General features: G+C 60.4%; 1 protein-coding gene across 1 annotated transcript in view; it reads left to right on the forward strand.

The window, feature by feature from the left end:
• The window catches only part of HSPG2 (heparan sulfate proteoglycan 2), a gene marked incomplete in the record, with an annotated part of 174,537 nt that overhangs the window by 25,678 nt on the left and 123,672 nt on the right, over window positions 1-25,187 (forward strand). The window contains 3 exon segments of the mRNA XM_034753680.1: window positions 19,215-19,398; window positions 20,988-21,083; window positions 22,626-22,700. Coding sequence (XP_034609571.1) covers window positions 19,215-19,398; window positions 20,988-21,083; window positions 22,626-22,700 — 355 coding nt within the window.

Raw genomic sequence — 25,187 nt, forward strand, 5'->3', positions numbered from 1 at the left:
TGGCTGAACCCCTCTGGCAGGTCCGGGGTCCCATGGCAGTGGGCCTGGGCTTGGCACAAACTGGAGACGCCCCTGTTCTGCCCCTGGGTTGGGCTTCAGGCTGCCTTGGGGCAATTCAAGGAGAACCCTCCAATCCCCTGGCCTGGGCCCTCCTGCCCATCTGGCCGGGGTGCTGGTGGAGCAGGGGGCAGTGGTTGGAGATGAGTGGCGAGCAGGGACACGCAGGGGGGGTTGGATGTCTGTGTTTGGGGAGGGGGCCCTCTGCTAGTCCCTGCTGAACCGCCTGCTGGCTGGTGCGCTCTGTTCCAAGCACAATTTCAGGAAGTGTCTCATTCCTGCCGAGGCCTGGGGCGGGGGCAGGGGCCTGGTGCTGCCCGGAGCTTTAAATAGCCCCTGTGCCGGTTCTCAGGCTTGGGAATAGCTGCCATTGTTCTGGTGGCGGAGGGGTCCTGGCTCCCACATGGGGCCAGGCTGTCGGGGGCTGATCTCTCCCGGGGGAAACCCCCATCCCCATCCTGCAGGAGTGGGATCCAGGGGGCCCGTGGGGGTGCTGTGCATGGCACATGGTGCATTGGGGTACATGGATGTGACTCGCACTCTGGGGCTGAGGGACGGGCATATGGACAGCAGGCCCTGGCTTCCTAGCCCCTCTCCTGGGGGTTTAACACCCTTCTGCCTCTCTGGCGTGTCAGTTACACTCCCTTTCACCTCCGTGTACATCAGCTCAGCTGTCAGGCCAGGCCCTGGATGGTGACCAGGCTGGAGGGGGCAGCTTGGGGGAGAACTGGTGTAACACAGTGCCCGGTGATATTCCAGAGCCCTGCGTTCAGGCCTGGAGCTTTGCTCCTCGCCTGCTCTGGGCGATGACCCCCCCAGATGTTAAACATAGCCCAGAAGTCAGCCGTGATGTCAATATTTCCTGGCTGCAGGGCAGGAGCGAGCGAGACAGTGGTGCGTGTGTGTGCGTGTGCATGGCTGACGGCTACGTGGGCGCCCGCCCGTCTGTGGGCGTGCCGGGCCTGTGCACTTCTGCCCACCGCTGCCTTTGCATGCGGCTGCGGCCCATCCCCATGCCCGGGCGCCCGGGCTCTGCCATTAGCGCTCCTTTGTAGCCAGTGGGTTGGTGTCTGGGCTGCAGCGTCTCTTGATTTTTGTCACAGCCGCAGGGCAGGGATTTGCAGCCTAGCGCTACCGAGGCATTTCCAGCAGCTTCCTGGGTTCATTTCTTTTTCTTCTTTATTAGCTATACAGCCGAGCGGTGAGCTCAGGGCCCATTGTGCTGGTGCTGCACAGACACAGAGTAGGCCAGTCCCAGCCCCCCCAGAGCTGACAAGACAGAGACAGGCTGGGAAGGGAAACTGAGGCTTTCTTTCTTTCTTTCTTAACGTATCCTGGTGAATTTCGGGGAGCGGGGGCAGTTTCCAAACTGGCAGCCCCTAGACAGTAGAGCTCCCCTTTGCTGTGGGGTGGTGGTGCCTGGGGCTTGGGTGTGTATTGGGCCCAGAGCAGCGATGCTTCAGCAGGATCTGAATGGGACACTGAACCACCAACCAGCTCCAGTACCCCAAGATTCCAACCCAGTGGCCCTGCAGCATTACCCCACTGCAGAAATGTTGCCCCTTGCTCAGCTGAACTTCCAGGTCTCCTCTGGGAACAGGGCCAAATTAAAGCTGCCCAGGGCCATAGGCACACCCCAGATAAGACTCCCCCTGGCATGGGCCTGTCCCTCACTGGAATGGCAGCAGGTTTCAGTAGCTCTCAGAGCTACTGGTTCAGGCTGCTTGCAGACTCAGGCAGGCAATGCTCATACTCAGGCCTTGGCTTCAAGCTTTTCTTTGCCACGGCGGAGTAGGAACAAATAGATCTGTAAGTGAGAGCTGAGGCTGTGAGCTCAGCATGGGACTCTAAGAACTGGGGCCTTTCTCTGGTCTGAGAGAGGCTGAACCTGCAGGGAGATGGTGCTGGCACCCGGCCGCTAGAGGAGAATATGGGGCTAGAGTCCATCCATCTGCCAGGCCGACTGAGTGAATCTGTGCCCCTTGCCTGCTGCCTGCAATCCCAGAGCCCCTGTGAACCCTGAACCCGGACTGGCTGGAGGGAAGGTCTGAGTCACAGGGCCTGATTGTGGGGGCCTCCTGGGAGGAGCTGTGCCCCCTAGCTCCCAGCAGGTCCACTCTGGGAGGCACTGACGGTTCCCCCGCATGGGGCCATGAAATCACTTGACTCCTGAGGGAAAGTGTCCACATGGGTCTAATGCACTTTACGCTGGCAACGCGGCACCTTGAGCTGACCCCCCTTCACGTTCCTGGGTACAGACAAGCCCCAAGGGTCCCTAGCAGCTGGGTGTGGCATGGCTTCTACCTGCTGCTCTCTCCTCTGCGGCCGTGCTGCCCCTGCCCACAGGATGGTGGTCTGCGCTGGGGTCTTGTTCCCGGGAGAGCCGGTCTGCGTGGGGGTCTCACTCCCTGGCCCTTTCAAAGGAGGCCTGGGGGAGGAGGGGCTGGTGTCCAGGCCAGGGCCTCATTGGGGAGATGTAGCAGTCCTGCCCAAAGGACACACGTTGCTTCCTCTGGGGGACTGGGGCTGCGAGTCGGGATTGAGGGGCACTGGCAGAGCTGGGCGTGGGGAGCGCAGGGCCGGGCGGGCCGTGGGTGAGGCATGGGGGGCACTGGCAGAGCTGGGCGTGGGGATCTCAGGGCTGGGTGGGCCGTGGGTGAGGCATGGGGGGCACTGGCAGAGCTGGGTGTGAGGAGCTCAGGGCCGGGCAGGCCGTGGGTGAGGCATGGGGGGCACTGGCAGAGCTGGGTGTGGGGAGCTCAGGGCCGGGCGGGCCGTGGGTGAGGCATGGGGGGCACTGGCTGTGACGGAGCAGGGAGCGGGGCAGATTTGACCTGGGAATGTTGCAGGGGGGTTGCAGTGGGGATGTGGGACTTCCCTTGAAGGAAGCTACCTGAGCTGTAACCTGAGCCAGGAGGGGGTGGGGAGAATTAACACCTTCTGCCCGGGAGACTGAACAAAGGAGAGGAGGAGCTGGGGGGAGGGGGAAGAGAGGAGCTGCAGGAGGAGTTTTGGTTTGGTTTCAGTTTGGGCTGGGTGGTGCAACGCAGGGAACCCCAAGCTGGGGTCTAAGCTCCCTGAACCTCCCAGAGGGACCTAATTGAGGGGGTCTGGTCGTACCTACACGCTCTGCTTGAGACTGTGTTCCTGTCCTTAAATAAACCTTCTGCTTTACTGGCTGGTTGAGAGTCACAGTGAATCTCAGGAAGAGGGGTGCAGGGCCCTGACTCCCCCACACTCCGCGACAACTGGTGGCAGTGGCGGGATCTACTGCACCCCGTGGACGGCGCTTCCTGCAGTAAGTGACTGGGGAGCAGTAAAACGAAGGGGGATTGACGGGGACCAGGCGTGCTGAAGAGTGAGAGAGAGACAGTTATTACCCCTGGGAGTGTGTGACCAGCGAGAAGGACTTTTGCAGTAACAGGGTCCCCCGGGGGGATCGCAGCGAGTGGTCCCAGGGGCGGAGGAGTCTGCAGCTCGACCCTGGCAGAGAGGTGGTGACCTCAAGAAGGGCTGGCACACTAGGGGTCTCCCTGGGAACTGTGGGGAGCTGTGAGCACACAGGCCGGTGAGTGCCCAGCAGGAAGATGTATGCCAAGCGGCTTAAGAGCGACCTGGTGGAGCTGTGCAAGCAGAGGGGGCTGCACAGTGGGAGGCTCACCAAAGAACAGCTCATTGCCCAGCTGGAGGCGGGAGATCGCTTGAATGAACTGATCCCTGTGTCTCAGGGAAGCAGCCTGGCAAATGCAACACAGGCACCAGTGTCTGTCCCAGCTGGGAGTGGTCAGCCGGCTGCTGAGGGCTTCCCGAGACCCCTCCTTCCTATGCCTAGGGGAAGGGTGGGGAGGAGCCCAGCAAATACCGAGGGCGCCGTGACCCCCCCGGCCAGCAGGGGATCCTCCCGGCGAAGCTCGCCGGCCAGCAGAGGATCTTCCCGGCGACGTTCGGCATCCGTGGAGCGGAATTGGCTTGAATGGGAGAAAGAGCTAAAACTGAGAGAGCTGGAGGATCGTGAACAACAGAGACAGCATGAACGGGAGGAGAATGAGAGACAGAGACAGCATGAAGAGAGACAGAGTCAGCATGAACGGGAGGAGAAAGAGAGACAGAGACAGCATGAACTGGAACTGGCGAGACTGAGGGGCAGCGAACCCCCGGCTGCGGTGAGTGAGGGGGGACCCAGGACTGCACGGAGCTTTGATAAGTGCATCCTGGCCCCACGCAAGGAGGGGGAGGACATGGATGACTTCCTGGATGCCTTTGAGACGGCCTGCGAGCTGCACCGGGTTGATCCCGCGAACAGACTCCGGGTCCTTATCCCCTTACTGGACCCCAAAGCCGTGGCATTGTACCGCCAACTGGAAGAGGCAGAGAAAGGGAACTACGAACTATTCAAAAAGGCCCTGCTACGAGAGTTTGGGCTGACTCCTGAGATGTACCGGGAAAGGTTCCGGAGTCAGGATAAAACCCCTGAGATCTCATATCTGCAACTAGCCGTCCACATGGAAGGATACGCCAGCAAGTGGGCTGATGGGGCCCAGACGAAGGAGGACCTGGTTAAACTGCTGGTACTGGAGCAACTGTATGAGCGGTGCCCATCCGACCTGAGGCTGTGGTTGGTGGACAGAAAGCCAGAGAACCCGCGACATGCAGGGCGGCTGGCCGATGAGTTTGTGAAGTGCCGGTCAGGGGGTGGCAGGGAGGAGCCCCAAAGGAACAGGCCCGCCGCGATGCAGAGAGAGAGTCACCCGGGTACCTCCCAAAGGGGGAATATGGGGAATCCCCTCCCAAGGGGAATGCCCAGCGTCAGGGACAACCGACCGGCTCGAGGGGACCCACGGGACATGAGCTGCTATTACTGTGGCCGAAGAGGCCACGTTCGGGCCCAGTGCCCCAAGCTCAAGGACAGACTGAGCAGACCGAACCCGCACCGGGTTAACTTGGTAGAGGCCCAGATGGACGAGGGGCAGGCTTCTCACGCAAGAGGGGCTGGCAGCTTATCAACTGCTCAAGAGAGAGAAGGGCCCCAGGCCAGCTTCTCTGGGGGTCCAGATGCTCCGGATTCAAAGTTCTCCGTTTACAGGGTTGGCGCGGGGCTGTCCCTGCGGAGCGAGTGCCTTGTTCCCCTGGAGTGGATGGGAAGAAAGTTTATGGATACTGGGACACGGGCGCAGAGGTGACACTGGCCCGGCCCGAGGTGGTGGCCCCAGATCGGGTGGTGCCCAACACCTTCCTGACCCTGACAGGGGTGGGCGGGACCCCATTCAAGGTTCCCGTAGCGAGGGTACACCTGAAATGGGGGGCCACGGAGGGCCCCAAGGACGTGGGAGTGCACCACCATTTGCCCACTGAGGTGTTGATGGGGGGGGACCTAGAGGACTGGCCAAGCAGCCCCCAGACCGCCTTAGTCGTGACCCGTAGCCAGAGCCGGCGAGGGGCACTACGCCCTGACCTTGGGAAGGATGTCACACCGGAGGCACGGAACCCTACCCGGGTGGGGAGGGAACACCCAAGGACAAGGCTCAGGGTGGCTGGGGCTTCCGACCTAGCCGACGAGAGGGAGCAGATCCCCATCCCTTCCCCAGCCGCTGAGTTCCAGGCCGAGTTGCAGAAGGACCCCTCCCTGCGGAAGCTAAGGGGCCTGGCTGACCTCAGTGTGGTACAGACCATGATGAGAGGATGCAAGGAGAGGTTCCTGTGGGAGAAGGGGTTCCTGTACCGAGAGTGGGCTCCCTCAGGGGAAGTGGAGTCGTGGGGGATCAGGAGGCAGCTGGTGGTACCCCAGAAGTTTCGCCACAAGCTACTGTACCTGGCCCATGACATCCCTCTCGCAGGGCACCAGGGGATCCGGCGCACCAGGCAGAGGCTGCTACAGAACTTTTACTGACCCGGGGTCTTCACCAACGTCCGGCAGTACTGCCGATCCTGTGACCCCTGCCAGAGGGTGGGGACAAGGGACAAGGGGAAAGCAGCGTTGAGACCTTTGCCCATCATAGAGGAGCCTTTCCAGAAGGTGGCCATGGACATAGTGGGACCTCTCAGCAAGACGACCCGGTCTGGGAAGAAATACATCCTGGTGGTGGTAGATTTCGCCACCCGCTACCCCGAGGCAGTGCCCTTATCGTCCATCGAAGCAGACACTGTGGCAGATGAGCTGCTGACCATTTTCAGCCGAGGGGGGTTCCCCAAGGAAGTCTTGACGGACCAAGGGTCCAACTTCATGTCGGCCCTACTCCGGTGCTTGTGGGAGAGATGTGGGGTCCGGCACAACTGGGCCTCAGCATATCACCCCCAATCCAACGGGCTGGTGGAGAGGTTCAATGGGACGCTAAAAATGATGCTGAAAACATTTATGAATCAGCACCCGCAGGACTGGGACAAGTACTTACCTCACCTGCTGTTTGCGTACAGGGAGGTACCCCAGGAGTCTACCGGGTTTTCGCCTTTCGAACTGTTATATGGAAGGCGGGTAAGGGGGCCCCTGGCCCTGATGAGAGACGAATGGGAGGGGAAGGCCACTCCTGATGGAGAGTCGGTGGTGGAGTATGTCCTGACCTTCCGGGAACGACTTGCCGAGCTCATGGGCCTGGCCAGGGAGAATCTGGCCAGAGCCCAGAGGAAGCACAAGGTCTGGTATGACCGCACAGCATGGGCCCGCGCCTTCGCCACTGGGGATCAGGTGATGGTCCTCATCCCCGTGAGGAAAACCAAACTCCAGGCCGCCTGGGAAGGGCCCTTCAAGGTTGTCAAGCAACTAAACGAGGTAAACTATGTGGTGGAGCTGTCGAACCGGGCACACCACCACCGGGTGTACCATGTGAATATGATGAAGCCATATTATGACAGGGGGAATGTGGTGTTGGCCGTGTGTGGACATTGGGAGGGGCAGGGAGATGACCCTTTAGTAGATCTATTCCCTGGGACAAGAGCTGGCTTCCCCCTGGAAGCAATTCCCCTCTCTGATCGGCTAACCCCTGCCCAGCAAGCTGAGATAGGAGGGGTGCTGCATCTGTACCAACAGCTGTTTTCCAACCAGCCTGGACGCACTAATCTGACTGTCCACCGGGTGCAGACAGGATCACACCCGCCTATAAAATGCTCCCCCTTCCGAGTCACAGGGAAAACTGCTCAGGACCTGGAAAGAGAGGTCAATGACATGCTGGCTTTGGGGGTGATCCAGCCGTCTTCCAGCCCTTGGGCCTTGCCGGTGGTGCTGGTCCTCAAAAAGGACGGGTCGATCCGGTTCTGTGTGGACTATCGGAAGCTCAATGCCATCACTGTAGCCGATGCCTACCCCATGCCCAGGCCTGACGAGCTCCTAGACAAGCTGGGAGGTGCTCGGTACCTTACCACCATGGATCTTACAAAGGGCTATTGGCAAGTGCCGCTGGATGCAGATGCCAGGCTGAAATCGGCCTTTATCACCCCTCTGGGGCTCTATGAGTTCCTGACCCTGCCCTTCGGCCTCAAGGGAGCGCCGGCCACCTTCCAGCGCCTGGTGGATCAGCTACTGAGGGGGATGGAGAGTTTTGCCGTGGCGTATATCGATGACATCTGTGTCTTTAGCCAGACCTGGGAGGACCACATGTCCCAGGTTAGACAAGTGCTGGACCGACTCCAGGAGGCTGGGCTGACCGTAAAACCGGAGAAGTGCAAGGTGGGGATGGCTGAGGTATCCTACCTAGGCCACCGGGTGGGAAGCGGCTGCCTAAAGCCGGAACCAGCCAAAGTGGAGGTGATCAGAGACTGGCCCGCTCCTCAAACCAAAAAGCAGGTCCAAGCCTTTATTGGGATGGCAGGGTACTATCGAAGGTTTGTGCCCCACTTTAGCGCCATAGCCACCCCCATCACTGAGCTGTGCAAGAAGGGGAAGCCAGACAAGGTGGTCTGGACCGAGGAGTGCCAGGAGGCTCTCCGGGCGCTGAAGGAGGCTCTGGTCAGTGGCCCAGTTCTGGCAAACCCAGACTTTGACAAGCCCTTTATGGTGTTCACCGACGCCTCAGACACGGGACTGGGGGCGGTGTTAATGCAGGAGGATGAAAAGGGGGAGAGATACCCCATCGTGTACCTGAGCAAGAAGTTGCTACCCCGGGAGCAGAACTACGCGGTCATCAAGAAGGAATGCCTGGCCATGGTGTGGGCCCTCAAGAAACTAGAGCCATATCTCTTTGGGCGACACTTCACCGTGCACACCGACCACTCTCCCCTGACCTGGCTGCACCAGATGAAAGGAGCCAACGCCAAGGTCCTGAGATGGAGCCTGCTCCTGCAGGATTATGACATGGACATGGTCCATGTGAAGGGATGTGACAACCTGATAGCGGACGCATTGTCCCGGAGAGGGAGCCCTGAACTTCCCCAGGTCACTGGTCAGAGTGACCCCGCTCAGTTCAGTCTCGAAGGGGGGAGAGATGTGTTGGAGCAGGGAGCGGGTCAGATTTGACCTGGGAATGTTGCAGGGGGGTTGCAGTGGGGATGTGGGACTTCCCTTGAAGGAAGCTACCTGAGCTGTAACCTGAGCCAGGAGGGGGTGGGGAGAATTAACACCTTCTGCCTGGGAGACTGAACAAAGGAGAGGAGGAGCTGGGGGAGGGGGAGAGAGGAGCTGCAGGAGGAGTTTTGGTTTGGTTTCAGTTTGGGCTGGGTGGTGCAACGCAGGGAACCCCAAGCTGGGGTCTAAGCTCCCTGAACCTCCCAGAGGGACCTAATTGAGGGGGTCTGGTCGTACCTAACACGCTCTGCTTGAGACTGTGTTCCTGTCCTTAAATAAACCTTCTGCTTCACTGGCTGGTTGAGAGTCACAGTGAATCTCAGGAAGAGGGGTGCAGGGCCCTGACTCCCCCACACTCTGCGACACTGGCAGAGCTGGGTGTGGGGAGCTCAGGGCCGGGCGGGCCGTGGGAGAGGCATGGGGGGCACTGGCAGAGCTGGGTGTGGGGAGCTCAGGGCCGGGCGGGCCGTGGGTGAGGCATGGGGGGCACTGGCAGAGCTGGGTGTGAGGAGCTCAGGGCCGGGCGGGCCGTGGGTGAGGCATGGGGGGCATTGGCAGAGCTGGGCGTGGGGAGCGCAGGGCCGGGCGGGCCGTGGGTGAGGCATGGGGGGCACTGGCAGAGCTGGGTGTGGGGAGCTCAGGGCCGGGCGGGCCGTGGGTCAGGCATGGGGGGCACTGGCAGAGCTGGGTGTGGGGAGCTCAGGGTTGGAGTAGTTGGGGGCTGCAGGTCGGGATTGAGGGGCATCAGCAGAGCCGAAGTGAACTTGCACCATGCTGCCCTCTGTATGTTTGACTCTAATCTAATTTCGCCCATAATTGTTTTAAAGAAGAGATGCCAATGCCCACCCCAGCAGAGCCCCACAGCTCTACCCCCATCTACCTGCAGCTGGGCGATGCTGGAGGCACTGGCAGCCAGTTGTCGTTAGCAGTTACTATTTCTACTTTGCCTGAGTGTCCGGGGGGCTGGGCTCCATTGTCCTGCGGCCTGCAGGGGTGAGAGCCACGGAGTGGCCCTGCTGCGGGCTCCCAGCTAAGGCCCCACGGGGAAGGAGTCCACATGTCCCACTAGGATGCCTGGCCTGGGAACACCTGTTCCCACCCCAGCGGCTGGTGTCTGCGGGCGGCCAGAGCTGGGGTGATTTTCCCCTGCTGCTGCGTGATCCCATCCTTGGTGGCCACCAACACCTGCTTTTCCTCTCTGGTGCACCAGTTGTGCAGGGCACGGGGGGGCCCAAGTGCCCATGAGGGGCCCAGAGACAGGATCTCTTCCCCCCTCCTCTGCCCACTCCTTCCCAAGGTCGGCTTGAGCCGGGGAGCCACGGTGGGGGCTGTGGTACCATGGTACACCTCCTCAGATGGCATTCCCAGAGGTCCCATGGCCCTCCACTGATAACACTCTGAAGTGTTATCAGAAAATGGGGGAGGGGGCTGCACCCATTGGGTCACCCTCCTGCAGGCCAAAACCCCGTCTCCATACCTGCGTCTCTGGCGCAATTTTGACAATGGTCACCAGGACCGACACACGGGGCACAGAGCTGGGAGGACATCTCCCGGGCCCCTGGCACAGCCGGGCACGGCTCTGTCCCCCAGCCCCGGTCGACTGGGCAGGACTGTTACCCCCTGGCACAGATGGGCACAGCTCTATCCCCCAGGGCAGGGCTGTTACCCCCTGGCACAGATGGGCACGGCTCTATCCCCCAGCCCCGGGCTGCCAGGCAGAGCCCTTGGCTCCCTGCCACTGGGCTCTCAGGGTAAGGCAGGTCTGGAGCCCCGTCCAGGAGCAGGGTTACAATGGGTGTGTCTGTTGGGGTGGAAATTACTCAGAGCCCAGGGGCCCCGGTGCTCAGCCCCAATCTCGCTTCCCAGACTGGTGCCCTGTGCCCCCTCCCCCACTCAGTTGAAAGCGGGCCCTGGAAAGTGTGAGGGAGGGGGAGCCAGCAGTCTGGGATGGGGGGAGGGGAGGAGGAAAGGTGTCACAACTGGAGGAGGTGCTGCTACAGGGTAGCCTGGGGCTGGGGTAGGGGAGAGGGGTCTGGAGGCCAGTGCATTTTTCTGGGGGTTGGAGACTCGCCCTCCTGGCCTGCTTCTGCTGCTGGCCCTCAGCTGGCAGCTGCCTGGCAGTGACGGAGGCGGGCGTGGGCTGGTGGTGGTGATGGGCAGGGGGTGCAGGNAGGGGGTGCAGGGACTCAGTGTGGGACTCTGGCAGTGACGGAGGCGGGCGCGGGGGCCAGGCACAAGGGAGTGGCGCTAGTCACAATCTGCTGTCCCGCAGTGACAGCCCAGCCACTCCATGACTGATGCTGAGCAGGGTCTGTTGTCCTGTGGAAGCCTGTGGGCCCATGTGCTTGTGTGCCCTGTTCCTGTGGCACTGCCATGGGGCTGAGCCCTGGCTCCTGGCCTGACAACCCAGCAGTTGTTGCAGTGGGAGGGCCGACAACCCGAGGTCACGGTGGAGTTACTCACCTGGCCCATGGCTGGAGATGGGAGGGTTTAGACTCCTTCTGCCATCTCTTGTCAAGGCTCCTTGTAGGTGCCCAGGCCTGTGTGAAACCCTGCTGGGCTCTTGGCCGCAGAGACACCTTGTGACCATGAGTTCCACAGGTTGACCACACTGGGAGGCATCAGCTTGTGCCTGGATCGTGGGCCCAGGCAGCGCCCGTTTGCCTGCCCTGCTCTTTTGTACCATGTCTGGGTCTGCGCATCTCCCATCATTGCTGGCCCTGCCAGGCATGGCGCTCAGGGGCAGTGCATCAGTGCTCTTTGGCTGGGATATGTGGGTTGGGGCGAGGGTGCTTCTGCTGCGGGGAGCCCCCAGGAGCAGGGAGGATCCTGCTGAGAACGGGCTGGACCAGACATCACGTCAGGCTGGGGGCAGCCTCCTCCGAGGGGCTGGGCCAAGCCCTAAGACTAAGATTAGAGCCGGTGATGGGGTCTGCCCTGAGCAGAGCAGGGGGCAGTGTGTGCCAGTCTCAACCCTCAGCCCTGGGCTTAGGGGCCCCTCCAGCCCAGAGCCGCCGGTGCCTTGGGGGTACGGCCAGTGGCCTGTTTTTTTGGGAGACATCTGTGAGCTTTAGACCCATCCATGCAGCCTGGGCCCAGCACCCTCTGGCTGCAGCAGATCAGAGCCCTCCAAAGGGGCTGCTGGGGCGGCACTCCAGGAGAGACACAGAGGGGAGAGCCCCTCGGCATGCCCACCCCATGCGGGCTGGAGCTGGAGCACAGACCAGTTCAGGTGGTTCCAGCTGTGGCCCCTGGCTGGCTGCCCCCTGGGGGGACCCTCAGCCGCAGTGCCGTGCCATGTGCCCGCTGATTGGGTGCCTGGGTGCTGGCTGGCAGACAGTGCAGTGACCCGCCGGCAAACTCCAAGCCACAGTACTGTGGCTGGTGTGCCCCGAGCCTGGCACAGGCCTGGGCATAGCAGCTGGTCCCTTTGAAGTGACCTCTGCCCACTTCCTTGCTGTGCTAGAGGGGCTGCGCTCGCATCTGCTCGCTGGGTCAGTGGCTGCCACTTACTGAGGCTTGTGTGCCCAGGGTCTGGGCAGGTCCGTGGGTGGCTGGGACATGTGGCCGTGCCAGGCTGGAGCTTAACCCCAGCTGGGTATCATGTCTTCATTCCACTTTCCGCAGGGCCCCTGTGCCAGGCTGTACCCCAGGCTGGGAGATCATGCCCTCGTCTCCATCAGTGCATGTGGCATCAGTGCCACAGAGTCCCCTCTACCTGCACCCTGTTGGCACCTGGTTGTAGGAGATGTCATTGTTCCCAGCAAGTTCCGGGAGAGATGCCAAGCTGGCAGAGGGTGGCATGGGGGGTAAATAGGGACACCTAGTGCCATCCAGGTTGGGAGCGCAGCAGTGCTGGACTCTTGGGGGCTGTGTGCGTGGAGCCTGGCATGATGCCATGCTGGCATTTGCAGACTGCATGGATCGCCAGCTCCTGTTTCCCCTTGGCCTTTTCATGCCCATTCAGACAGCTGGGGCTGATTAAATACCTTTTCTGTTTCCATCAGGCCTTTGTCCCCGCGCCGATCACCCGGGAATAATGACCCGGTGTGTTTGCACAGGAAAATGCTGCTGTGATGAATTCCTGCCTCGTCGCGGTCTGATGCCCCAGGCCACTCGCTGCCAGCGGGGTGGGGGGAGAGGGCAGGGGAGTCGGCGCCCAAGCTGCCCCAGGAGGGGACCCTGCCAGGGCCACCGGCTGGCAGTAGGGGCTGGCTGTGGGCGCGATCACGGTGCTGGGATGTGCCCCCTGTAATGTGATGGGCTGAATGAGTGGGACTCAGCGGGGAGAGACTGGGAGCGCTGGCCCTGGGGGTGCAGCAGGGGAGGGGGTTGCTGACCTCTGGGGAGAAGGACAGGAGGAATGGGGGGGTTGGCCCTCAGGTCATTCTGTGCCCTAGGAGGTGCCCACCCTGCCACCCCAATGCGTCTTCTCTCCCTGCTCCTGGACAGGGAGCTGCCTTGTGGGGCCCCTCCCCCTTCCCTTGCCTGCTGGGGTGGGTGAGCCCCCGATGAGCTGGGCCGTGGTTGGTTCTCCCAGCGCGTGGGCTGGATTGCAGCTGTTCTGGGCGGGGCACATGGTGGGCAGGGGCTGGATGTGCTCAGGGTGGGCACGTGGGCTCAGAGCTGGTGCTAGGTGCTCTGCCAGGGTCATGTCACTCCCTGCCCCACCCAAGCCCCTGCCAAGAGCTCCCACTTCTAGCTTATTTCATGGTGGCTTCAGTCCTGGGCAGGCCCGGGCGGGGCTGTGAGGGATCCAGCAGGGGCGTCCTTCCCTTTGCACCTGCCCAGAGTAGGAAGTGGAGAGACGCTGCTGCAGGGAGCGGGGTGAGTGGCTCTTCCCTTGCAGTCTGTGCTGAACCAATGCCCAGTGTGGCACCGGGGCATGGTGCTGCAGGGACCCAGCGGGGGCACTCTCCCCTCTGAGCCAGGGGCACTGTGCTGCAGGGAGCAGCGTGGGTGTCTCAGGAAGGGGGTTTGCTGCCGCAGGGGGTGTCTTTCAGACACCACGTGAAAAGGGGTCTGTGCCCTGCTTTGGACACAGGAGGGAAGTGAATCCTGCCCCCCGAATCCCCTGCACTTTCATACAGATTCTTCTCCACTTCACATCCCGAAGCAGCATTGGTGTGCACTGTTCAACACCTGCTGCCACCCACCCAGAGCTGGCTGCATTTCTGTGAGCTGAAGCCGTTTTGGCATAGCTTGTGGGGCAGGAGAGAGCCCCTGTCCGTCCCACCACAGGCCCAGGGCTAAGCGGAGGAGTGCAGGCCCCTGCCCCCCACGTTTCCTGCTGACGGCCTGGCCAGCTTGGGGATTTTGCTTTGCTTTAATCATTGTAAGACGAGTCCCAGGTGGAAGTCAGCGTCCCGCTTCCTGCCAGAACGATGAGGCAGTGCTGGGAGCTGGCTTGGGGGTTCAGCTCTGCCCGGGGGGCACCTGGCTGGGGCATGTGGATCCCCTTCAGCTCCACCCCAGGGCGAGAGACAATGCAGCCACCTGGCTGGTGCTGCAGCCCCAGGGCCAACGCCAGAGATAATGCAGCCACCTGGCTGGTGCTGCAGCCCCAGGGCCAACGCCAGAGGCCAGATCTTGTTTCCTCCAGTCTGAGGTGGGCTCCTCAGCCCTCAGCTCAGGGGCAGGAGCACGTGCCACAGTTCACCCCTAGGTAGTGGTATGCCAGCCCCCATTCGTGCTGCAGAAGGAGGCTGCAAGGGTGTTGCTGCCAGCATGCCCACTCCCTGCTGCCCCTGGGAGCAGGGGGCACATGGCCATTTGCCCTGGGCCTCTTGCATGACATGCAAAGTGCTGGCCCCAGCGCTGCTCTGAGCTGCACTGAACTAGTTCCCACTGGTGCCGAGTTTGCTGCTGGGGGCCGTCCCCTCGCGCCTTCCTGCCTGAAGAATCTCAAAGGGCTGGACAGTGTACGGGCCAAACTCTGCTCATGTTTTCCCTGGTGCAAATCTGAGTCACTCCAGGTTCATGGGCCGGGGCTCAGTCCCCCCTGCCATGGAAGTGCAGCTGCCTCCGGGGTGGAGGCTGTTGAACAGTGCACAGCGGTGTGTGCCCATGGGGGAGTGGGTGTGAAGAAGACTGACATGGGGTTATCCAGAATGTAGGTGGCTCGAGCTGGCATTTGCCAGGATGCTGCATCTAGTGGCCACGTCCACTCCAGGGAGCAGTGCCAGGGAAGCCTGGGTGGCTGCGGGTGCTGTGGAGCTCAGCTGGAGTGTGGGAGGAGGGAAGGGTGCAGCAGGCCAGGGCCCCCAGTGCGGTGCCCAGAGAGGACAGTCCTGATGCATTGGGGTGCGGGGCCCACTGACATCGGGAGGTTCAAGAAAAGAGGCTGCTTTGGAGCAGGTCTTGTCTGCCCCAGGAGTCTCTGTGGACATCTGGGAGCTGGGGTCTGGAAGCTGCAGTCACCACACGGTGGGGGAGAGGAGGGGTTTCTGAGCCAGCGGTGCCAGTTTCATGTTGGCACCGAATGAGCAGAGGTAGGAAGGACGTGTCCGGGGAAGACTCGGGGCAAGAGCGCCGAGCACTCAGCCCTGGCTCCCCGTCACCTGAGATCTGTAAGGAAAAACCCGGCAGGCTGACAACCCCATGGACAAATGCTTTCAGGCCTTCTCCGGCCTGCACGGGCACCTCAGTGCCAAAGATGTGTCTCCCCTGCGGGCAGGGCCGGCAGCGGGGCTGGGGGTGACTGCAGCTAGCGGTGGAAGCCCCCACAGTGAGGTGGGGCCAGTTGGAAGGGAACGTGGCTCTGGTGGGCTGAGCTGGGCCCTGCGCCCAGGGGAAGGTGGTTTCAGTGGGGTGAGCTGGGCCCTGTGCCCGGGGGAGGCAGCTCCGGCGGGGTGAGCCGGGCCCCGCATAGTGGGCACGTCTCTGGAGCGAGCGCCCAGTGGCCTCCCTTTCTGAGCTCCGTTCAGCCTGTGCCATCTGTGCGGTTGCATAGCCACCCGTGGGGCTGTGTCCGCTCCCCAAGGTCACTCCTGGGGGGCTGGCCATGTGGGGGGAGCAGAGCCTGAGCTGAGAACAGCCCCCCAGGAGCAGCCGGTGGCAGGGGACGCTCCGACACCACGGGGAGGGGAGGCGCGTGCTGAGCCCTGCTGAGGGGAATGATGCCCCTGCTGAGGGGCTGTCTGGGGATCCCCCCCTCCGCACCGGAATTCCATGGGCTGAGCTCATGGCCACAGCACAGGTCAGCTGCGAGCACGTGCCCTGGGGGGCGGTGGGAACATCCTCCGAGCATCCCAGGAATGCGGGTGGGTGGCTGGAGATGAGCTCACTGCCCCTTCCCCTCCCGCAGAGGCCAGCATGACTTTACTGCTGAGCAATGTCGGTGAGCCCATGCCAGGAGCCTGCAGTGAACGCTGGCCCGCGCGGGCGGCTGCCAGGTGGGTGGGTCCAGCTGGCTGCAGCGTCAGTAATGAGCCAGCGCCCGCGTGTTGGCTGGGGCTGAGCTGCTGGGAGCTCAGTCAGTGGGATGCAGCAGCAACGCGCGAGCCCCCAGATCTGCTTCCCACGCGCCCATCCCCAGCTCAGCACTCTCCTCTGCTGCCCTGGCTGAGGTGCCTACATGAGCCTCGGCTGCATAACTGGCTTCTCATGGAGGCTAGAGATGGAGACTTGTGGGCCGGGCAGGACTCGGCCCGCAGGGCGGGCTGTTGGTCAGAGTCCCCAGCAGAGGGAGGGTCAAAGGCCCCCCCCACCCCAAGGAACTTCCCCTGCTGGTCTGCGTCTCCCTTTCCTTTGCTGCTGCCTGCACTCTGGACAGGGACATATTGTGTTCCTTGGGGGGGCTGATCATTCTGCTCTTTACTATAGTAGCAACCAATTTGCCTGGTACTGAACTGGGGCTGCCTGCGCTCCTGCTCAGGCCCCCGCAGAGCTGGTCAGAACACAGAGCCTCGCAGAGCCTATTCCTCCCCTGGCACCCGTCATTGCAGCAGTCCTCAGCTGATTGCCCTGGCCCCAGCCCCCAGCCTGCTCCGTGTGGGGTGCTGGCACCTGGCTCCACAGCAGGGGGGAGACCTCTGACCATCCCCGATGTCCTGGGGCTGAGGGCCCTCGGGGACGCCCTCTAGCCGGTCACCTCCACACTCCAGGCTCCATTCAATTGGCAGGGCCTGATTCCCCATTGCCTTGTGTTCTTGCTTTAATGTCCCTAATTAACAGCCTCTCCCCCCACCCCCCGCAGGAATTAGAGACAGCCGAACAAAACAAGATCCAAGGAGCTGCCCCAGATTGAGGGGTCCTTAGAGGAGGTTTTGGAACAAATGCATAAATTAAATAGTAAGGAGTCCCCAGGCCCAGATGGGATTCCCCGAAGGGTTCTGAAGGAACTCAGATATGAAATTGCAGAACTACTAACTGTAGTTTGTAACCTATCATTTAAATCAGTTTCTGTACCAAATGACTGGAAGACAGCTAATGTGATGCTGATTTTTTTAAAAAGGTTCCAGAGGTGATCCCAGCAGTTACAGGCCAGTAAGCCTGACTTCAGTACTGGGCAAACTGGCTGAAACTATAGCAAAGAACAGAAGTATCAGACACATAGATGAACATGGTTTGTTGGGACAGAGTCAACATGGTCTTTGTAGAGGGAAATCATGCCTCAACAATCTATTTGACTTCTTTGAGGCAGGTCAACAAACATGACAAGGGGGATCCAGTGGATATAGTGTACTTGGCCTTTCAGAAAGCCTTTGACAAGGTCTCTCACCGAAGGCTCTTAGGCAAAGTAAGCTGTCATGGGATAAGAGGGAAGGTCCTCTCATGGATCAGTAATGAATTAAAAAGAGGAAACAAAGGGTAGGAATAAATGGTTAGTTTTCAGAATGGAGACAGATAAATAGTGGTGTCCCCCGGGGTCTGTACTGGGACCAGTCCTATTCCACATATTCATAAATGATCTGGAAAAAGGGTAAACAGAGGTGTAAAAATTTGCAAATGATACAAAACTACTCAAGAAAGTTAAGTCAAAAGCTGACTGTGAAGACTTACAAGGTATCTCACAAAACTGGGTGACTGGGCAACAAAATGACAGATAAAATTCAATATTGATAAATGAAAAGTAATGTACACTGGAAAACATCATCCCAATTATACATATTTAATGATGGGGTCTAAATTAGCTGTTACCACTCAAGAAAGAGATCTTAAAGAGATAATAAGACAGAAAATATCATATTGCCTCTATATAAATCCATGGGAATTATTGCTTCTTTATAAATCCATCTAGAATACTGCGTGCAGTTCTGGTCACCCCATCTCAAAAAAAGATATATTAGAACTGGAAAAGGTTCAGAAAAGGGCAACAAAAATGATTATGGTTATGGAACGGCTTCCAGATGAGGAGAGATTAATAAGACTGGGACTTTTCAGCTTGGAAAAGAGACGACTAAGGCGAGATATGAGAGAGGTCTATAAAATGACTGGTGTGGAGAAAGTAGATAAGGAAGTGTTGTTTACTCCTTCACATAACACAAGAATTAGGGTCACCAAATGAAATTAATAGGCAGCAGATATAAAATAAACAGAAGGAAGTACTTCTTCACACAATGCACAGTCAACCTGTGGAACTCCTTGCTGGGGGGATGTTGCGAAAGACAAAAGTAAATCTGGGTTGAAAAAAGAATGAGATAAGTTCATGGAGGATAGGCCCATCAATGGTGATTAGGCAGGATGGGCGGGGATGCCACCCCCTGCTCTGGGTGTCCTTAAATCTCTGTTTACCAGAAGCTGGGAGCGGTGGACAGGAGATGGGGCACTCGATAATTGCCCTTTGAGGCACCTGACATTGGCCACTGTCGGAGGGCAGGAGACTGGGCTAGATGGACCATTGATCTCACCTAGTAGCGCCATTCTTATGTTCTTGAGACTAATTGGAACCAGGTTTCTACACATGGTATTATAATCGTCCAACCTATTTTTCCTTTGTACAATTGATTTAAAGCGAGCTTGGTGTCTGGTTTGGCTTCTGTGGGGCATCCGTTCCCCTGCTCCGTTACTCATGTCCTAGTGCACCTGGCTTGTTACTGTCCCCTTTGCCCCTCAGGCAGCCATCACTCACTGGGCTCTGCTGTTGCCTGAACCTTGGTGGCTCCCACTGGGAATTTTTAACCTGCTGATCTCTGAGCCAGTCCCAGGGGGTTGCCTGCATTTGAATGGCTCAGAAGCGTGCTTGTCTCTTTCACCTGGTCCCTAGAGCTTCTCGGGGAGAGCCCTCCCTCCATCGCAGGCTGCTAATCCCCTACCGCACGCGGCCAAAGAGAGAGTGTGGGTCAGACACAGGGCAGAATGCAGCCCAGTTGTAAATCCTAGAGCAGCCCGACAGAGGGGCACGGGCACTATCCGGTGTCACCTCCTGTGCTCGACGCCGGGTGGAGCAAAGCCAAGTGGCCTGGGGTGTGCTTGCACCCAGGCAGCTGCACAGTGCCACCCCAGTGCCAGGGAAGTGACTGCATTCCTGCCAGCGCTGCTTGGCCCCTGGAGCATTGTTGCAGTGAGAGGGCGACTCTCCCTCGGCCAGACAAGCCCTGAAGTTTCCCCTGCTCAAGGGAGCACTGGGGCAGTGTGCTGGGTGCATCCTCAAACCCTGCCCCTTGGATCCCATGCACGAGGGGTGCTCTGGGCGCTGATCCTGCCCGGGTTCTGATTTGCCAAGAGGAAGGGCTGGCCACTGACTGATGCTGTCTGGGCTTCTCTCCGGCAGGTCTCTCACGCTGCCCAGGGGCTGAACGAAGCCTCTTTCCCTGAGGACACAGAGTCTGACCCAGCGGGCACACCCTGGTGGAGTGACGCCGATCTCTCTGATGACGAAGACATGCTGGCAGATGAGGCCTCAGGAGGTAGGGTCTGCGAGGCTCCAGCGTGCCCTCCCCAGCCTGGGCTCCGAGATCTGTGCTTCCCGCCCCACTGACCGCCCCTGCTCCTGCTGAGAGAGGGACAGGGCCGGTTCTTGTGGCCCCCAAATGCACGGCTGCTCTCGTATCCCCTGTGCCCCTGCGCCCTGGGGACGTGGGGCGAACGCTCCCACCCAGGCAGGGGCTTTGCAGCCCTGACGTGCTGGGGGGAAGTGCTGGGCTGCCCCGCCTTGGAGAGGGGTCAGTGGATACAGGGGGAGCCCAGCCTTTCCTGACTGCTGCCATCCGCCCTCGGCAGCCTGCAGTGCTGGGCTCCATCCTGAGAGCAGGCATCAAAGCAGGTGGGAGGGAGCAAACTGTCCCCTTCAGAGCAGGCTTGTTAACCCCGCCTGCCCCGAAGAGCTAGATCCTGACGCCCCTTTGGGCCAGAGAGCCCCAAATCCAGACCTGAGAGAGAGCCCTGGGGGTGGCCGGTGCATGAGCGAGGGCGGGTCTGCACTTAAAACGCTGCGTTGGTGCAGGTGCAGCTGCGCCACCGGACCCCTTTAATGAAGACGCTCTGAGCCGACCAGAGAGAGCGTCTCCCCTGGACTTGGTTAATCCACCTCCACGACCCAGCACTGCCTGCCCCAGCACTTAGCTCAGTGCAACTGCGGCTACCCCAGCGCTGTAATACAGAGAGAATTTCTCAGTGGAGAGCAGGGCTGAGTGCGTGTGTGTGTCTGTGTGTAACCCACATGCTCGCATTTCAGGATCTAGTGATGTAAGCAGGAGAGTAAACCGAGTGGTCACGTGGGCATGCATGTACATTTGTGCTTACATGCACGGGCATGCGTGTGTGCATGAGTGTGTGTGCAAGTGTGTACAGATGTGAATGTGCAGAAATGTGTTAAAGCATTATCTAGCGCCCCCCGCTGCCAAGTCCTGAAGGTGTCGTGTAATGGTTCTGGGGTACCGCAGGACTCTTGTCCTCCCAGCCCCTGCCCGTGTGGCCCCTGGGCTCCATGAGCCAGCAGGGACAGACAGCAGGGACATCCCCTCCGGCCGTAGCCAGGACAGGTCCAGATGCCCCCGTGCAGGCCCCCCCAGCGGGCACCTGTGAACCGGCACCATGCCCAGTGCAGTAACAGGCAGTCCTGAGCGGGGGCTGGGCCCTGGCTTGCGAGCTGGAGGGAATGTTTCGGGAGAGAACGAGACAGGCACCTGCTCTGTTTGCACAGCGCTGTCCCTGGGAGTTACCAGCTCCAAGCGCGACTGTTGCCCAGGATCCCCACTCTGGGGCCTGCTCCTCCAGGCAGGGAGCTGAGTAAGAAGATGCCACTTTCACCAGCCCAGCTCCGCAACAGCCTGGCTGTGGCCCGTGGCTCCCCGGGCCGCCTCTCACCAGAGAGGTGGGTATTCAGTGCCAGGGAGATGGGCCTGGAACCCTGCACGGGGCTTGGTCCTTTCCTCGCTGGCGTGACTGCCCAGGGCGACTGGCCCTGACCCCAGCCGGCCCTGGGGAGCTGGTGCTACCAGGAGCCCCATGCCGCGGCTGCAGCTCATGGCCCCTGTTCTGTCTGCTTCCATTCCAGATGGCAACGGCAGCGGGGAGAACGGCAGTGGGATCGCACTGCCCGACATGCTGCTGTCCACCAGCCAGACGCCGAGCGTCACACTCTTGTCAATGGGTAAGGGGTGGAGCTGGTGGGTGCTGGTGGGCAGGACTGAAACTGCAGCCAAAGAGCAGCAACAGAGCGGTCCGGCTTCCTGCTGGGGAGCACCAATGGGCTGGCATGTCATGGGTGTGCCCAGGCCTCAGGGCTGAGATGCCTGGATGGCAGCTCTGAGGGGCTGCTCCGCCTTCCCCAGCATGCTGTGCATCACACATAGCGCTCACTCACCTGGCTGGGCTGGGCTGGGCTGGGCAGGACAGCTTGTAACAGGCCTGACAATGCTGCCTGTTTGCCTGGGGTCTGTGGGAGAGTCTGAGCCGAGCGTGGAGGGAGGTGGGGGGCATCATGGGGCCTGGATCCACTCTGACCCTAGGGGAGTTACCCGGGATGGGTGTGAGTGGTCATATCCCTGTGCCTTGCCTGGGGCATGGCCTCCATTTATGGGTGGCACAAGCAAAGGAGAGGAGCAGGGGGAACCCGCGGGGGTGGGGCTGGGGTGCAAGCATGGCAGAGAGGCGGGGCGGGCAGGGTTGGCTGCTGGGGCTGTGAAGGCCCTGGCTCGGTGGTGGCAGGAGGCAGCATGGCACTGTGTGGTGGTGGTGGCAGGAAGCACCGTGGCACTGTGTGGCGGTGACCATTGGAGGCAACATGGCACCGTGTGGCCGTGGCGGTTGGAGGCAGCGTGGCACTGTGTGGCGGTAACGGTTGGAGGCAGCGTGGCACCGTGTGGCCGTGGCAGTTGGAGGCAGCGTGACACAATGTGGTGGTGACGGTTGGAGGCAGCGTGGCACCGTCTGGCAGTGACTGTTGGAGGCAGTGTGGTACTATGTGGCAGTGACGGTTGGAGGCAGGGTGGCACTGTGTGATGGTGGTGGCAGGAGGCAGCGTGGCACCGTGTGGCGGTGACTGTTGGAGGCAGCATGGCACCATGTGGCGATGACGTCTGGACGCAGCGTGGCACTACGTGTTGGTGACGGTTGGAGGCAGCATGGCTCTATGTGGCAGTGACCATTCGAGGCAGCGTTGCACCGTGTGGCGGCGACGGTTGGAGGCAGCGTGGCACCATGTGGCGGTGACGGTTGGAGGCAGCATGGCTCTATGTGGCAGTGACCATTCGAGGCAGCGTTGCACCATGTGGCGGTGGCGGTTGGAGGCAGTGTGGCACTGTGNTGGTGGTGGTGGCAGGAGGCAGCGTGGCACCGTGTGGCGGTGACCGATGGAGGCAGCGTGGTACCGTGTGGCGGTGACGGTTGAAGGCAGCGTGGCACTATGTGGTGGTGACGGTTGGAGGCAGCGTGGCACCGTGTGGTGGTGGTGGCAGGAGGCAGCGTGGCACTGTGTGGCGGCGATGGCCTGGCTTTCAGATCGTGGCTGGGGCTCTCCTCTTCTGCTTTGCGGTAGCGTCGTGCCTGTCTCTTGGGTTGCTGGCTCTGACCTTGCATGACCTCGGCTGTAGCTCTTTCTTCTCTCTCAGTAACTGACCATCTTTCTCTCTTTTTTCCTGTCCTGTCCCTCTCCGTGCTCCATCTTCTTCCTCCTTCTGCTCCTGGGGCGCAGCCCAACCAGGTGCAGCAGGGCAGCCCCATCTGGCGGGTATGACTGTGGCTGACCCAGACGATGAGGCCCCGCTCAGTAAGTGAAGGGTTTGGGGGCCCAGGCTGTGTGTGGGGAGGGGGCACAGGCTGGGCTAGCTGGGGAGGGGAGGTCAATGGCAAACTTCAGCGTGTTGATAAAAATGTGAATGCCAAAATATTTGAATTCAGAATTGCTGCTGCAGTGCCTCATGGGAGTTGTGGTTGGGCTCTCTCAAGCTCCAATTCTCCTCTGTAGGCCAGGTCTCCTGGTCAGACTACATCTCCCATGATGCACTGTGATCTCCCCTCTTGGTGCAGAGAGGCTGTGCAACATGGGAGTTCCTAGCCATGGTGCATCATGGGAGCTATAGTCCAGATAGGGAGAATGGGCCCATAGAGGAGAATGGGGACAACGAGGCATCCAAACTACAATTCTCAGGCAGCACCGCGTCGGCCTCTCCAAATTGAACTGTTGTGGTTTTGGGGATTTTGGACAAAAAATCCTGTTCTGCAGGAAGCTGACGCTATTTGTGAAAAATGTCATTTAGTCGAACCCCGTTTTCTGTTGGGAAGGAGCTGAGATGGAACCTGCCCACCCCAGCCTGTGGTTCCATTGCAGCCGGCATCGTGGGGCAGCAGCATCCCGCCTGCGGGAGCAGGGTCTCAGTGTGGGGCACCGGGGCCGCCCCGTCAGGGACAGGCTGCCATGGCCGCTAGCAGCAGAGCTGGTTCCCTTGCTGCAGGCCTGGGTGTTTGTTACAAATAAAACATTTTATTCCCTACCCCAGTTGGCCGATCTCTCCACTGTGGGTCGCTGGTAGGCTGGAACTAGGGTTACCATATTTCAACACTGAAAAAAGAGGACACTCCATGGGGGCCCCGGCCCCGCCTCAACTCCACCCCTTCCCCGCCCCCACCCCTTCCCCACCCCTATTCCAACCCATTCCCCAAAGTCCCTGCCCCAACTCTGCCCCCTCCTCTGAGCACCCTGCATTCCCCCTCCTCCCGCCCACTCTGATCTTGGTTGGGGGTTGCTAAGTGCTTCCCTGCTCCCCACTCGCCCTGCAGCCCCTGCACCCACCGCCCCTGCAGCCTCTGCGCCCCCCGCCTGCCCTGCCCCTGTGCCTCCCTGCCTCTGCAGCCTCTATGCTCCTACCTGCCCTGCTCCTCCTCGCCCTGCAGCCTCTGCACCTCCCTGCCTGCTCTGCTCCCCCGCTCACCCGGCAGCCTCTGCCTGGCGGGAACTTCGGAGGCTCAGCGGTGACTGGGGCGGCGCGGGTCCCTGCAGCCCCGGCACACGCCGCACTCCCTGCTGCCTCACACGTTCCCCGGCCTGTCTGTTCCCGCTGGAACAGCTCCCGCAGCGCCGGGTTCTGAGCTGCACGGGCGACGGGGCCGCAGGAAGGGTCCCCCAGTGGCCGGGGGGTCCCTGCCTGCGAGGAAAGCCCGAGCAGCTGGCTGGGCCCGGCCTCCCCGCGATCCTGTGGGCTCGGCTGGGGCGCGCGGTCCGCTCGGCCTGCGGGGGCAGCAGTGGCCCTTCTGCGGCTGTGCCGCCCTTTCCCCCGCCCGAGCTCGCTACAATGTAGCCGGGCGGCTGGGCTGCGCAGCGGACCCTGCGGATTGTGCTGGGGCCGGGCGGACCCTGGCTTATGCCTCCCTATTTCCCCGGACATGTCCGTCTTTTTGAAAATTCCCCCCAGACGGGAATTTGAGCACCAAAAAGCCGGACGTGTCCGGGGAAATCTGGACGTATGGTAACCCTACTGGAACCCTTCCCCAGTCCTCGAGCTACAGGAGTAGCTGCCCGCTCCGGGGCTCAGCTGTTAGCCAGGCTGTAACACTTGGCCAGGGGGCTGCATGTGAAGGGTGGTGATCAGGACTCCTGGGTTCGGTCAGTGGCTCTGGAGGGGAGCATGGGTGTCACTTTAAGATCTAGTCCCAGCTCTGCCTGAAGTGCCCGTGTAGGACGGCCCCATTGGCTGCTGTATAGAATCATAGAATCATAGAATATCAGAGTTGGAAGGGACCTCAAGAGGTCATCTAGTCCAACCCCCTGCTCAAAGCAGGACCAATTCCCAGCTAAATCATCCCAGCCAGGGCTTTGTCAAGCCGGGCCTTAAAAACCTCCAAGGAAGGAGATTCCACCACCTCCCTAGGTAACGCATTCCAGTGTTTCACCACCCTCCAAGTGAAATAGTTTTTCCTGATATCCAACCTGGACCTCCCCCACTGCAACTTGAGACCATTGCTCCTTGTTCTATCATCTGCCACCACTGAGAACAGCCAAGCTCCATCCTCTTTGGAACCCCCCTTCAGGTAGTTGAAGGCTGCTATCAAATCCCCCCTCATTCTTCTCTTCTGGAGACTAAACAATCCCAGTTCTCTCAGCCTCTCCTCATAAGTCATGTGCTCCAGACCCCTAATCATTTTTGTTGCCCTCCGCTGGACTCTTTCCAATTTCTCCACATCCTTCTTGTAGTGTGGGGCCCAAAACTGGACACAGTATTCCAGATGAGGCCTCACCAATGTCGAATAAAGGGGAACG

This window comes from Trachemys scripta, chromosome 19, assembly GCF_013100865.1.
Source record: "Trachemys scripta elegans isolate TJP31775 chromosome 19, CAS_Tse_1.0, whole genome shotgun sequence".
Classification (NCBI taxonomy): domain Eukaryota; kingdom Metazoa; phylum Chordata; order Testudines; family Emydidae; genus Trachemys; species Trachemys scripta.